We start from the raw sequence: 15,669 nt of genomic DNA, 5'->3' as shown, positions 1-15,669 counted from the left end.
GTTTTGTGTTATGATTTTCCTCAAAAGTCATGGTGACTGGAGCAGGCTATCTGTGTTGATACTGTTTATTTAAATCTGTCACTCATTGGCTGCTTCGTTGGGTTTTGCCTACTAAATCTTTTGTGCTCATGAAATCACAGTACACCAAGAACTGCTCTGCCCTGAGGATCAGGGCTGCTTTCCTGCTCCCAGGTAGGGTGACTCTCAGCTCAATATCCACATGAGGCTCCAGGGTCAGCAGGAGCTGCTACATACCCTGCTCTGGTGCCCAGCTTGGATGAGCAGGGAAGCAGAGTGGGCACCAAGAGATGGTGTGGGCAGCAATGCAATTTCATTTTCAGAACTTTACACCAGCTCTGAATGGTTGGTTTGCATTAACAGTGAATTTTTTTAAGCCAGATTAGCCTTTAGCCCCTTCTAAATAGTGCTGTCTTCTCTATCTCCACTCGGGTTTTTTTCCGTTTTCATGCTTTATTTCGTTTAGTTGGTTTAATTGCACATGGTTTTAGTTCTCCTTAAATGTGGAGACTGGGAGGAGCCACAACTATTTTGAGAGATATACACAAAAAAATCCATAACCATATTCTTTTACAATTAATTCATTAGTGTAATGTTTAATGCTTCCACAAGAGGCAAAAGACAAACATCATGTAACCCAGGCACAGAAAGAAAAAGCAGTTTTTACAGACACCTTTTCAGACTTAGATTTTAACTAGGCAAAGAGAACAGAAATGTTTAGCCACACATAAAGAACAATGACATGGAGACCATAAGGTGGCTCTGGGCTGTGAAAAAATATGTGTTCTCCAGCAGCAGAGCAAATGCCTTCAGTTTGCTAAAGTAACAGAACAGAAAATAATTGTTCAGGTAGATAGGTTGTAAACATCAAATAACCATAATTAACCATTTCAGGTTGAAAGTATAAAATGCTTTTGAACCAACAGATTTAAGGAATAACATTTGAGCGTCTCTCCTAATGAAGAGAAACTAGGATGATGTTCTATCCTGCAGCAGCAGTGCTTACCCAGTTGCCACCTGCAGTGATGTTCTTCCAGCCCCAGCTGTGTCCTAACCAGGTTTGACCTCAGCACAGCTGGGGGGATCAGCCACTGCCCTGTCCTGCCCTGATGTCTGTGTGTACAGCAGTGACTTGTGCTGGATCCATCTTTTCATTCCAGCCACAGCCTGAGCCCACAGGTTACTCTGAACAGCCTCACATTGGCACACAAGTGCAAATTTAAAAAAAGAACACAAGGCAAAGCTTAAGAACTGAACTGGGGAATCAGTAACATTTGCCCAATTAAGGATGACCAGGAGAAATGCAGTGGAAGCTTGAAAGGATGTCTCTTTATATTTCCCCATATATAATACTATAAGCCCAATTTCCCCTTAAAAGCAGCACACAAGAAAGCACAGAAAGCAGAACTTGTGGTCATGACCACTTATGTATTACTGTGGTTATTGTCAGAATCCTAATTACTGTCCATTCACTGAATATGCAAATCAAGTTTTCTTTTTTTTTTTCAGTAACAGCTACAGACCTATTAGAACCTGAGGTAAGGAAAGCAGAAAAGGTATTAAATACATACACAAATTTGGTGTAATTTTAAGGAAACTAAAAAAAGACATGTAAGTGACAACAAAAGCAGCACAAAAGCAATCTTCAGGTGAAACAACCCAAGTAAAGCAATGTTTATCAGATAGAAATACTTGAAATTCTTCATACCAAGCATGTCGCTTATTTAGCCTGGATGCAGATGTTTTTCCCAAATAATGTTATGTTGGTAACAGTTTGTTAGGAAGTTATAAAAACAAGATAAAAACAATACATTTGCATTTGGTACAGCTGAACAGCTTAAACCACTTTCTCAGACTTCATCCTAAGGAAATGACACCAATCCTGAGACTGCATTCTGTGAGTTGCTGAAGTTCCTAACAGTGAGGCCGACGGGCTGCTGACTGAGAGCTTGGGACAATTTCACTCTTGTGCAGTTGGGCAGCACAATGCGGTTTCACATGGTTTTTAGGGGTACAAGGAATACAAAATCTGGCACATTGCAGACATTGGGCTGGGACACTGAAGAGCTGAAGTCAAATTCCCATCACCTGTCTGCAGCTCTGGTTCTGGATGAAAAGCCTCTGCAATCACTGCAGCTCCCTCTGCATGACACTGACTAATTGTGATGGTGAGTGGATGGCCAGAACTCTCCCTCTTGTGCCTTGAACTCCTTCAGAGCAGCCTTAATTCCAGGCTGCCTCCTGACATCTTTAGGTTTATCTCTCTCTCTCAGGGGGTTCTTGCAAGGCTGCAGAGCTATAGGAGGTGATAAGGAATTCCTCCTTCCCCAACTTTAGTGCCATTTCCTTGCAATCTCCATTCAGGACAGCAAAACATTAAAGGTGTCCTTGTAGGTATCTCTTGGAACTGCCACAGCCTGAGGAGAGAGCCTTCAGTGCCTCTACATTTATGCCATCATAAATGCCACTTTTGGCTGCATTTCCAAGGGCAAGTGAGACCCCAAGAGCTCTTGAAAGGAAGGCTGTAGGTGCCCAAGCTCCAGGAGAAGGGCCTGGCCTAGGAAATACAAGTGGCCCAAGACATCTGACTGAGCACAACATGCAGGGTTCAAGGTCAGGTGAACCTTGATGGGCCAGTATCAGTTACTGGCTTTTTATGCATTAATGCTGAATATCTGTTTGAAGAAGCCCAGTGTCCCCATGCAGGACATCAGGGAGTCAGGAGTCTAACCCTGGGCTCAGATCCTGCCTCAGGGACTGCAGGGCTTTGAACTGAGCTGCTCTGCTGGACTCACAGGCATCCATACCCTCTGCTGCCCTGGCCTCAAGTCTTTCTTGGTGTGAAATTGCGTGCAGCTTCTACAATACATAGGTGCCATCATGTTAGTACCTTTAATCCTTTCTGAATGAGTAGTACTGTGTCATAAAAATGGTGAAATAGAAAGAAGATTGAAAGTGATAAATACTCCAGTAGCTGTATTTTACTAACCACTTCCTCATAAATAAATAGTTTAACATAACATAACATGATTTGGAATGACAGATTTCAAGTGGGCTGCCTTCTATATAAGTAGACAGCTTGACTTCCCATTCAGCTGTAGTCGACTAAAATACAGACTAAAACAAATGTGTAAAAATATGTCAGAAGTAGGACCAGAACCAGGTCTGGCATTTCTACCACTGATTCATAAGAACACTTCCCTTTTTCAAGTAAAAAATTTTTCTTTGCATGCAACCAGAATTATCTGCATAAATTTCTAAGTAATTTGTATGGGCATATCCACATGTTCCCATTACAAAGCAATAAAAAAGTGTCCTCAACTTTCAAGGCAAAATTTTCATGATATAATTAGATTCATTACAATGTATAATAGTGATTCTGACACCATGTTTTCGACTTGCTAGATTAAAAAGCATTCATCTGCTGTTCTTCACTGACATCCTACATAACAACAGGAATTAATTAGTCATTGAACAAGATTACCCAATGTTATTTTTTCTTGTTTTCCAATATAACTGTTGAAACACTGAGTTAAAAACTGTCTCAGAATGAAAGGGTTGCCTCAAAATCCTGCACCCCATAGAAACTGCTAAAGAATAAAGGGTTAAACTTTAAAATTGTTAAAAGCCATGACTGGTACTGAGACTTGCAGGACCAACCCAGGTGGGTGTGTGCTGTCAGCATCTGCAGGATCCTCAGGTGCACAGCACAGCTGCACTACAGATACTCTCTCTGGTTTCCCAGGCTACACTGCAGGGCACAGTTAAGACAGTATGAAACAAATAGTACATGATTCTGAGTTTGCATTTAATATTTACAGCAATCTTAAAAAGCCTAATGTTCATAGAAACCAAAATCTTTGCAACGAGAATAATGCATAACAGGTGACAGCAAACGCTTCCACAGATACTCCCTCTGTCTGTACTGTTCAGTTACGTCTCTGTAGCGTCAAAGACAGATGATTTGAGGTTAATTAGCATCTTATCCTGCTGAAGAGGAACTTGTTCTGGTTTCTCTGAGTTTGTAACTACTTGGACAGAGTAGAAATATCGTCTGTTCTCATGGCATCAGCCAGGAAGCTGAGTTCATTGCACAGAGTCTCGTACCTGAAGGCCATCCGGATCTGGGCAACATTTGTCTTTCGAATGTCATTTCCTTCAGGCCCTTCCTTGCAATAATTCACCCCTAAGAATTTCTGCTTTTCCTGTGAACGGGATTAAAAGTCAAAAGGAAGAAGTCAGTTTGACTTATTGCAGAAAAGCGTTAGCTGAATGAGTCCAGTACAAGTAAAAAGAGCAGTTTCGACCAGCTGGCTGTTGAACCTTTCCTCAGAGTCTTAACCAGTTTAGGAGATTTTAAGGCCAAAGTTTATTCACAAAATCACTCAAAAGTGCACTCAGTCTGGCTTGCTAAAACCCTCTGTGTTAGTGTTCAGCCTTCACTGCCACATCTTGCATGTGAGAGGGCAAGAAGAGGCTTAGATCTCTTTTGTTGGTTAAACGTTGCACAAGAGGAAAATGAGTAGTTGTCACCAGGGAATATTGAAAGAAACAACAGAATATACTCATGAAGCCCCTTCAAATACCAATTCCTTCAAAGAAATGTTCAAAAATGACATAGAAGAGAGAATGCTCTAAAGTAAGTCCTACAGAAAACCTTGGTGGTACAGAATTTTAAAGTCAAAAGGGAAATTAATCTAATCTGACTGCCTATCTAAACCAGAATATTTTCTGTAGTACTCCCTTTTAAGCAAAAACATGTCTTGCTTATGACAGGCAGTTTGTTTTTACTTAATGCTAAGACATAATGTAGAAAATCACTGGCAGAAGGACATCACCCAAATAATTAAGTTTGTAACTGGAAGGAGAGCTGAGTATAAACAGGCATCTGGTTTCTCTACATATTTTGAGAATTCCAAAACAAAGCTAATGGGGGAAAGTAATGTTAATACATTACTTGTAATGTAAGACTGCGTAGCAGATAGTTTGTGGCTATTTCTGGAATGTACATCACTAAGCAGCTGCTATTCAGTGTTCAGACTTGGCTTCTGGGTTCCTACTTGCCCTAATATTCACAGCAGAGGTTTTCCAGCCACACTTACCTTATCTGACAGTCCACTCTGTAGAACGCTGTTTCTTGCTATTTCACACAAGTCACATGTACTTAGTTTCCACACCTGAGCTGCAATAGCATATTCTTCCATGAGAGCTTCCTGCAGCACCAAAATACATTTGATATTAAATTATATGCAAATAAGATATAAATGGGGATATGTACTCATTACTAATTAAGGATTTTATACATGCTCTTTAGACAGCTGTGAAAAATTAGAAGTTTGAAACTTTAAAATCACAACTACTATAAAAATAATTGTTCATTTCAAATTTCCCAGGGACTACTGGTTAATTATTAATAGGCACTGGGTATCCAGTCAGCTTAGCCTAAGAAATTGCAGCCTGCAGTCCAGATCCTTGGAGGCATTTCTTAGGCAATTCCAAAGGAATACACAAACACCCTGGAGCACCCAGTTGTAAAGCCTGAGTGATTTTGTACATGGACAGGTAGCAGGGCAATTTCTGGCTCCATTCCTCCCACACCAGACAGGCAGGTGTGGCCCCAGGGGCTGTCCCAGCCCAGGACCTTGCACACTCCAAGTGACTGCATCCATGCCCCAGCCAGCAGCAGCTCCAGGTCCTGGGCCAGCAGCCAGCCTGGGCCAAGGCTAGCAGGGCTTGGCTTGTCCTGGGACACGGAGCCGAGCCATGGACGGGCCCCTCTGGGCACAGCATGGCTCAAATTGGTGCCAGCCACAAACACAAGGGTATTATAGCCAGTGACCAGGCACTCCTGTCCTGCCAGGCCACCCAAGGGCAGGAATCTGTTTCAGCTCACTGAGCAAGCAGCTCATATGTCATCTTGAGATTCCACATTGTGTTTTTGTAATGTACTTCCCCAGACTTATTAGAGTAAGGAAACTGGACTTTCCTGGCACTCTAGAGGATTGTTTATGAAGGCTCAAACCTCCCTTCAGCCTCATCCTTCATTTTATACTTCAACAGCCAACACTGGAGAGGCAAGAGTACAAAAGAAACATAATTAGGAAATCAGACATTTCCTTCTGAAGCCTAACAGTGAGTAGTAGACAGAGAATGAGGAGGCAGAATGAATGAAGTGATTGAGAGACATGACACTATGTCCTAAGCAATGAAATAAAACAGCTTTCAGGTCATTCTGGACCCATGTGGTGCTGTTGCCAGACTCAAAGCTGGTGCTTTTTGCAATTCCTACCTTTGTGTAATGAAACTGCATGGGATCATCCGTGGAGAGGGAGACATGCAGTCCCTTATGGAGAAATTCCCGTAGCGGATTTTTTGAGTACTCCAGGAATAGGCTGTTGTTACTAAGTGGGGACATAGCAATGGGGATTTGTGCAAGATAATACAGATACTGGAGGACAGGACTCTGAAAAACAAAACACAGTCAGCATTTAATGGTACTATGGGATAATGAAAAAGAGAAGGATTTCCCTTGGATAAAATGGAAACAGCACTACAGGGGGAAGACTAAGATCAAAAAATTAGGTTGACATTGAACCATGACTTCTCCAGGAAATATTTAAATTCTGAATTTTCAATCTTACTGATCTTTATAAAAATAATATATAAATATAGGTGTCATTTTTAAAAAAATACAGTGGCTAATTATTACTGTAGATTAGTAAGTATATATATGACCATAATGGGCACTGCATTTGATATCAGCTGCATACCTTCCCCCAAACCTGAAAGTCAGAGAAAAGAGATGGGCAAGAACTGTTAAGCAATTTTTAATTTCCAAAGTTGCAGTCCAACAGATAAATTTTAGGAGCAAAAGAAGTTTTAATTGAGGAGAAGTCATGTGTTGCTATTGTACATAATAGAAATAATCTGTGATCACATCATCTTTATTACTGTTTTGCCTTAGCCAACCTATGAACCTAACAAGTGCCTTTATTACTGCTGCTATTAGTAGTACCTGCTATGCCATCTTATCACACCAGCTCATGCAGGAGGGATGGAAGAGGAGAATGCTTTGGTCACACACTGCTTTATTGCTCCTCTGTCTGGGTCTAATTTTGTGAATTACTATTTGTGAGCATAGTAGCAGACTTTATTTTAGATACATTTTTTTCTTTGTTCTTGGTTATGTTGAAAAATACAGAGAATTTTCCAGCATTAACCAGAAAACACTCACTTATAAGGGAACTTATGAAAAATTACAGTAAACTCAGTACAAGTCTGCCACCCACTGACCAATTATTTTAATTACGAAACTGTGCCCTGAGGATGGGTTGAGTGATGGTTTTCATTAACTAGTGTGCCAGGAATTACAACATTTGTTCTGTCATAAAACATTTGTTCTGTCTAAAATATTGTTGTGTCAAACAGCTATGTTGAATTTCTTGATCAAAATAATCAAATCCTTTAAGAACTTCTGAACAAACCCTGAAGTACAGAGACACCAATCAGAGAAAATTACTTTTGTCCCCGTAGAGAAAGAATGAGAGATTTCCTTAAGTTCTTCTGGGACTAAACCAGGGAGCAGTAGCAAGTCTAAAGTTTTAAGCTTTGTTCATGTAATTTTAACTCTGCTTGGAGTAACCAAAAATGGGTGCTGCCAAGTCTTTGACATATCTAACAGTTGATCTTCCTTCCCTGTGAAGACAAAGTTGTCTTTTCGTAGCTTAAGAAGAAGTTCAGTTGAGCTTATTTATGTCACTGAATCATGAACTAGTTTGGTTTGTAAAGGACCTTAGAGATGATCTGGTTCCAGCCCCCATCAATGGGCAGGGACACCTCCCACTAGACCAGGCTGCTCCAAGCCCCATCCAACCCGGCCTTGAACCCTTCCAGGGATGGGACATCCACAGATTCTCTGGGTAACCCATGCAACGGCCTCACCATCCTCACAGTTAAAAACTTCTTCCCAATATCTAATCTAAACCTACCCTCTTTCAACAAAAGTCCCTCTCTAGCTCTCTTGTAATCCCCATTTAGCCTTGCTAAGTGAATTAATGAGGCAGCCCAAAGTTAATTTTGGGCTGCCCAGAGAAATGTTAATTTGGTGCCTCTGTTTGAACCAGTGATGGATGTCTGAGCAGACAGTGATTAGTTTAGGAGCAACCAAGCAATACCTTCTTCAAGAGCAATCCATGAGAGATGTTGTCTGCTGTCAGAAAGGCAGAAACAAGGTGTGTGATAGACCCAGCTTCTCCACAGTGAGGTCGAAACAGGAAAGTGCACATGCCTCTTTCCCTGAAGAGATTAAAAGCAAGTTCCACTTAAAAGAAAGCACCATTCTTTATCTATTTGGTGTATAACTGCTAGTAACATGTGAAATTAAAAGGAAGAAAATTAAATTACACATTCTCATACAGTTTGATGTGGCATCTACCCAGGCTTACCTGTAGTGGGCTGCTCAAAAGGACAGGTCCCTCTACCCAAGCCCCTTCCACCAGCAGACATATTTTTATCTTTTTTTCTTCCCCAGTTACATCTCTTTTAGCTGTTGTCTACCCACTAGGTGAACAGCTACTGAATGGATTTCAGTGGAGTGGACTGATAGATGCAAAATTCAGTAAACCCATGCAACCTGTGGCTGCAAAATTCCTGATTCAAAATGAGGGAAGAAGGGGAAGCACATTGCCAAGAGTTAGCTAGCAGTACCTAGTGTGATCAGAGCCTGCCATCTCACCAGGTTAAGTGTAGCATAAGACCACACCCTCAGAAGCAGAGATGATCTAGGAATGTTAGTAATGTTAGTTATTACACCAGACTTCCACTGTAATTTCTAGAATTATGTTATTACCTACAATTAAAAATGATGTTGGGTTTAAGGTTATAATGAATCCTGTTATTCAGTGCAGACAAATGTCCCACAAGTATTTGGAGATGTTTAAAACACAATTTCAACAAGGAGTGCTAGAATATAAGGCAATTCTAGGGTGGAAGTTAGTGTAATTTCTCCTGATGTGAGGATGTCATCCATCCTCGTTAATATTACCAAAAATATAAAACAGTTTTGTCAGGGCTGTGTTGACTCAAGCACTCAGTTAACAGGGTGAGCAATTAGTGACTCATTGGTGAATTCTGTCAGTATCTCAGCTGTAAAGAATATTTCATTATTATCTGGGGGCATTTTAATGCAGTAGTCAAAATGATCTTGAGATAAAAAAGAAATGCATTAGTTCTGGCAGAATCTGTCTTTGGAACAGAAAAGGCACATAGACTACAGAGAATGTAAAGGAAGTCATGAGAAAGGGATGACTTAGCTGTCTGTGTAGTGTGTCCTTCCCATTACAGAATTAAAACTAACTACACCTGATTGTTGCACACACAAGCTAATTTAAGGTGGGTGTTTGCATTATGAGTTTTGATCAAATAGGATGATAAAGAAATGCTTGAAGTAGCAGTGGGAGAGAATAAATAACATTTTAAATGCTAACTTGGATAAAACTGTAAAATGACAAATCTGTGCACCTTCTATAAGAAAATCCCAAAACATTTTCTAAATAAGTAAAATAACCTAAATAACTAAATGAAATAAACCAAATCCTTTCAGGGTAACTGATGACACTCTGATATCAGTGGAGAACCTCACTGTGCCTCAGCTGGAGTCAGTTGTGCAGGTCACTCCGTGAGTCAGCTGCAAATTTAGCAACATAACCTCACGTTGAATTTCAGGCTTTCCTGAGCCTGGCTCCAAAATCTGCTCTGACAGTCTGATGTCACATAACTCCCTGCATTACTTGCCCAGATGCTGGTCTCCAAAGTAATAAAACTGAGTGAGTCAAGAAGCCTGCTAAAGGAAGTTAGCTGGATGTGCAGTTTGTAGTTGTGTCCTACTTGGTCTGTCTCTGAATGCAGCAGCCCCTAAGCCAGTGTGTCACAATGTTACTTTTGTGTCTCATCAATTACCAGGAGATAGCAGGCACATTCTATTTGGGAACCTGCTGCAAAACCAAGCAAGGTGGGTTTAGTGGGCTTCCTTCTTTTGTTTCATTTGGTATATGCAGCTTTTTGGAGTTAGAAAACCCCAAAATACACACAAATATCAAGCCAAGATATTAATCTGATGCCTCTACAGTTTCTGAATTTTTTGTTTGAATTAATTGCATCATTAGTATTTTCAAAATAGGATCTTAAGTACTCAACTTTCTAAATAATTCAAAATAAGCCTTGCTTCAGATCATCTGTAATCTAGACAGTCTGAGAGTAAGATACTGATTTTCTGGGAGCTTGTAAAATAGAAAAGTGTCTACTTACCTCCTAAGGTTGTTTAGCAACATGATGTTCACATACATATAATACAAATAATAGCTATATGGGGGATTCTTCTCACTGGTCCAGAGGTCAGGGTTAAGGCTCTTGTCAGAGAACATATGGCCACTGTGTTTGGATTCATCATCAACACTGTCAAAGCCAGTTACCTGGTGGGAGAAGAAATTCACAGAAATAAGGGGCTTCAAGAAGCAAACTTCAGCACCACTTTTGCTTCAGGACTTGTTTGAACAAGCATTCAGTCCCTCCTCCTTCATTTCCATCCCCATCCTAGCAGTCCTGCTGCTCTGCATCCTACCACACCATGCACACAGCAGGAATAACATGTTTTGTCGAAGTTTTACCCTTTTTTATTTTCTGAGACAAACAGGAATCCCAGGTGTGCAAAAGCCTTCAGGCTCCTGTGGGGGTTTGATAAGCAGCTGAAAGCAAGAGGCTCCCAGCAAACCTCAGAGCTGTGATTTGAGGCACACTCAGAAATGTCTGTGTTAACCTCGTGCCAGCAGCTACAACCCCACTTCTCTCCATCACCATCTACATAATGCATCTTTTCAGCTGCCTCATCCTTGGAGGCCAGTTCAGAAGCAGCTCAAAGGACCCATCCTGGATGATGATGCACAAGAGCATGCAAACATTTTTGGTCATTAATGACAAAACAAACAAATAGCTGCTGAGCTGTTTCTGAGGAAATAAACAAGTGTGAGAATAGGACCTCATGCAGACTTGTACTAAATTATGTGTCAGGGCTTTGAAACAATAATAATACAAGCAATCTGTGGACAAGGAAGCTTTTTCAGTGTCTGGGAACAGCTGAGGACCAAAAAAAAAAAAAAAAAGAGTAGCAGAGGATCTATTTCATGTGAGAAAGAAAACCCAAACATACTTACATATTTGAGGAACAGGTGCAATTCTTTGTGGTCTTTGGGATTAATTGTTGCTTCAAACAAAGGTACAAAGATGTTCTCCAACATCTTCCCAAAACTAGGCAGAATATTTTTAGACCTAAATATGTCACTGAAGGGGAAAAATAGACACATTCTTTAATAAGGATGTATTGTCCTTCACTTTCATATTTTCTATTATTTGTGTACATTCTAGAGCTTCAGTTCCACCAGGATTCAAAGGTTATGTCAGGGCAGATTGTCTCTGTCCTCTCTTTCCTGCACTACCTGGCACTCTGCTTCATCCAGGCTCTGCTGAAGCTCTCAAGTGCTCCAAAAATACAGACAGCATGTAGGGGTAGTGCTGCCTCAGAGCAGTGACCCTGTCCCTCACAGAAATCCACGTTCCAACAGGGGAGATAGCGAGCTACCTCTTGTGAAAGATTCTGTTTCCTAAAGTTGTAACTACTCCAAGGGAAAGTAGAATGCTGTGCTTTAGTGAGCCTTTCAGAAAAAGGGATTGTACTCCCATGTGCCATTAAGTGCATGACTTATTCCAAGTGCTGACTGTGCCATGCATGTAAGAAATTGCTATGTAAGGAATTAAAGGCGAGAAACTTTCTCCCCAGTGAAAAGCACATGCTGGGGGATATGTGTGACTGTGACAGCTCCTTCTTTACTCATACGCCAACTGTGACAGTTCAAAACATGAAGCTCAGCTATTAAGTCTGACAAAATTATCAGAGGAGACTGTATTACAACACAGAGTATTGGAAAAAAAGAAATAAAGTCCCAAAGGATGTTTAAAAATTAAGAACTGATAAGGATTTAAGTTTGGAAATCATCAGTGTGAGCTGTTTTCAAGTTCACTGTCATTTAGTCACTGATCTTGATGATAACATTTTGACAGAGCATTTTCTATTCCTTCATGGAATTCAAGCATTGATTTAGTCTCATTACTAAATTGCATTTTAACTTGCCTTTGAATGCAGCTTGATTTCACCCAGTCTTAATTTTTGGTTTCAATGTCTTCAGATTTGCAAATAATTCACAGTAGTTTTGAATTGCTTTATAAAGAATACATTAATTCCCCATCTCCTGTCTTCCACCCCCAGACTGTCAGGAAATCTGCACCAATGGTCAAAAATAAATCTCCCAAGCTATTGCTTATAAACAGAAATACAGGACAGCTAATAAGCCATCTAAATATTATAAAACATTAAGTAATTGGTATGATTTCAAACTATTAAGATTACCAAGAGCTCCTGATTACTTACTAGATTCTGGGAACCTGAATTATCCAGCGCATATTAGGAGAATAAACTTTATGCTTAATAAACCATTTTGCCAAGTTCAGCCATTCATCTGGAGACCGTCCATAAATGGATAAGCGGGGTTCTGTGTACTGGTACTTACTTTCTTCTAGTTCACGGGCTACTTCCTAGTAAGCAATAAATATATTTGCTTTAATATGGACACTAAGATCATTTACAGCTAGAAATATATTTATCATTGCATTTTCCTCAGAGCAGACGTAACTCTATTGGCAGTCTTTAAAGATAAAGGGAATCTCTTGTCTTTCAATCCATTGGGGGGTTTTAGTCATATTCTAATATCTAATATTGAATAGATATTCAATATCTAAATATTCTACTGGCAAGCTAGCTCAAATGTCATGTGAGCATAACTTAACTGTACATATAACTGCAAATAACTAACACCTTTTAGAAGACAATGTGCTTTTGCAGTCATTACTAACACCTTTGTCAGACCTATGTTTAAGATTGATAAATCAGAATTAGACTATTTAAATTACAGCAAATGTCTACATAAAATATGCAGAACAATTCTGACCCAGAATCTGTGGTAGTATGCAATTTTACAGCAAGTAATTTTAAACAATACTTCTGTATATTCAAGAAGAGTTGACAACTACTACATCACAAAAACTATTTTTTTTTGTTCTAAGAAATTAATTTGAAGCCTACTGCATGCATGTGCAGATGCAGATTTATGCCGAGGCACTTCCCTAGCTCCCCCTCCCCTAGCAACTCCCAGTTGCCAACTAAATCCTAACAAAATATTAAACCATTGAACTGACCCTCGGCTGCTCTCCATTAGTTTAAAACTACCCACAACTCAGCTTTGAACTCATAAACAGCTTATGTGGATGTTTCTAATTCATAAAACTATTCAGAAAGCAGCAGGGGCTAGCTTAACAGAGGTTTTCCTCTGAGGAACTGCTAGAGCAAGCCCTGTACTTGGAATCACTTAACCAAAGTGTTAGGTCTGTATACAATAATGACATCACAAATCTATTACAAACCTTCATTTCTCTACAGCTGGAAAAGCTTGAAACTTATTTACCTTGACCATACGAGCAAAATATTCACCACCAATATAGTTCTCAGTCTTCAAATACAAGTCCCTCAGCTCACTGGCACCAACTGGATTGTACTTGGAATTGAATTTGTCAAATCGATGGAATGTTTGGCGTCCCTGGAGGAGGAAAAATGCCCAAATAACCGTAGTTTTAAGAACACACTATAGTTCACAAATTAAATTGCCTAGCATTAAAAGGCACAGAAAATAAAAATCCTGTGATAACTTCTTTCAAGCATGCACTGTAATGCATTAAATCAAATTCTGATTAGTAAGTTATCATGTAAACATTGTAGAAACTAGAATTTCGCACTTGGAAAACTTAGTTTTTTCCCATTTGTTTTGTCATTTCACTAGACTTACTGCATGGACATCTAAAGAGTCTACAGTGAGGTCATAGGGGTCCATGTGCAGGCTTTCGAAGACTTGCTTTAAAGTCATCTTCTTGCCTTTTTTCTCTGCAACAATCCTGTCGGGCTCCGTTTGATAGGTGTGCTTAATAAACCTCAGTAAGTGCTTCTGGTTCATGCAGGCAGCAGCATGGATATGAGTGTCAACCTGAAATCAAAAGGTTATTTATGCTCATCATCCATCTACATAAACTTCCTTAGCAAAGAATCTCTGTCACTGACAACAGGGACTAAAGCCTTCTGAAATATTCCTTCAGTAACAAATGGATTAGTGCTTAAGCAAATCAAAATTATTCAGAACCTTGAGATTTTGATTTTGGTAGAACTATTCAACAAGCAGATCTGTAAGTAATGTAGCCCTCAATTAGTGGTTTCCTATTTAAATAGGAAAATTTTCAACAAGATACATTCTAAGTGTCTATCACTGACCCTGGGTTCAGATTAAATTTGATACTTCCTTAAAGGACACCCTGATCCCTTAGTCTCCTTTTACTTCATTAATGAATCAACAATGCCTCTCTAGTTATAGACTGTGGTTATAACTATCCTCACTGACTGAAGGGCCTTGGAATTCTCAGCCATTTCCAAAAGCAGAATTCATTTTTGTATTTCAACCATATGAAACATCTTAGGCCACCAGAACTGAAGAATATACATGTGACATTTTGGTCACCATTTTTCCCAAGTTTAATTATAATACAGCAACTCATAATGCTGACAGACTTTTCAGATCCCTTTCCTTAGATATCTTCACACACTAAAAGAAGTGCAAATTCACAGAAGGGCTAAGAGTACTCCTTCAGGGTTTGTTGGGAAAAAAAAAAAAAAGTATTGACCAGAAACAACTGATTTCTACAGGTCTGCTTTGCTTTTGCTCAGAAGCTTGCACTGCTACCTGAGCAGCCTCTACTGGAATGCAGTCCAAAGAAACAACTCATGAGATCTGGGGGGTTGGTTGTCATGTAAGTTTTCCCTGTGTAAGTCCTGAGTAACACTAAAAGAACTTCTCAAACCAAATGTATGAGGAGCCACTGAACCTAAATGTCTGAAAGGACTCTCATCCAGGACTCCTCTGTCCAGGAAATTCAAACAGGGACACAAACAAAGTGAGCCCAATGCATTCCCCTTTGTGCAGTGACTCTGCAGTTTCACATTCCACCAACAGAACTAATCAGCATCCTTATCTGCTTTTAAGGATCAGCAGGAAACACATCACAGAGCACATGAATAAGCCACCCTCCTCCAGTATAAACCTGGGTTTATGCCATGACATCCAGGCCACAGGAATGCCACTGCTTCACTTGGCCCCTGGAGTCATTCTATTTGCATGTTATATATACACAAGTTGTTGCAGCTTCTCCCTGAGAATGTCAGCAGCACAAATAAAGACCAGGATATAAAACCGAATCCTAAACACTTAATTGTTAATCATTGCCTAATTCAAATATACCAGTCACATTACAGCTAAATTAAAAAGCAAGAAACATATGGCTGTCTCAAAGTACAGAACATAAAGTACATTATTAATGCACAGGAAACAATGCTGTGTATAAAGAGTAAACACACCTCCACACAATGTATTCTCATCCTCCTCTGAGTACTTGAATAGATATTCGAGCCCAAGTGCATTTTATACATGTGCTTACTCAGGTTAATAA

General features: G+C 39.9%; 1 protein-coding gene across 4 annotated transcripts in view; it reads right to left on the bottom strand.

Annotated features, from left to right (window-relative positions):
* Positions 1–598: 598 nt before the first annotated feature.
* AMPD3 (adenosine monophosphate deaminase 3) overlaps positions 599–15,669 on the bottom strand; it is a 32,942-nt gene continuing 17,871 nt past the window's right edge. For 3 of the 4 annotated variants that reach the window (XM_033062491.2, XM_033062490.2, XM_033062489.2), the window contains exons 7-15: positions 13,965–14,159; positions 13,587–13,718; positions 12,497–12,660; positions 11,226–11,352; positions 10,324–10,487; positions 8,193–8,313; positions 6,308–6,481; positions 5,121–5,231; positions 599–4,223 (exon numbers count right to left, since the gene is read on the bottom strand). In XM_033062491.2, coding sequence (XP_032918382.1) covers positions 4,047–4,223; positions 5,121–5,231; positions 6,308–6,481; positions 8,193–8,313; positions 10,324–10,487; positions 11,226–11,352; positions 12,497–12,660; positions 13,587–13,718; positions 13,965–14,159 — 1,365 coding nt within the window. In that variant the 3' untranslated portion in view covers positions 599–4,046. Of the gene's footprint in view, positions 4,224–5,119; positions 5,232–6,000; positions 6,085–6,307; positions 6,482–8,192; positions 8,314–10,323; positions 10,488–11,225; positions 11,353–12,496; positions 12,661–13,586; positions 13,719–13,964; positions 14,160–15,669 lie in introns of those variants that run through there. The other variant, XM_033062492.2, reaches the window with a different exon arrangement.

Source organism: Catharus ustulatus, chromosome 6 (assembly GCF_009819885.2).
Source record: "Catharus ustulatus isolate bCatUst1 chromosome 6, bCatUst1.pri.v2, whole genome shotgun sequence".
NCBI classification, from domain to species: domain Eukaryota; kingdom Metazoa; phylum Chordata; class Aves; order Passeriformes; family Turdidae; genus Catharus; species Catharus ustulatus.
The sequence above is the reverse complement of the archived record's forward strand: the minus strand, read 5'-3'. Positions and strand labels throughout refer to the sequence as shown.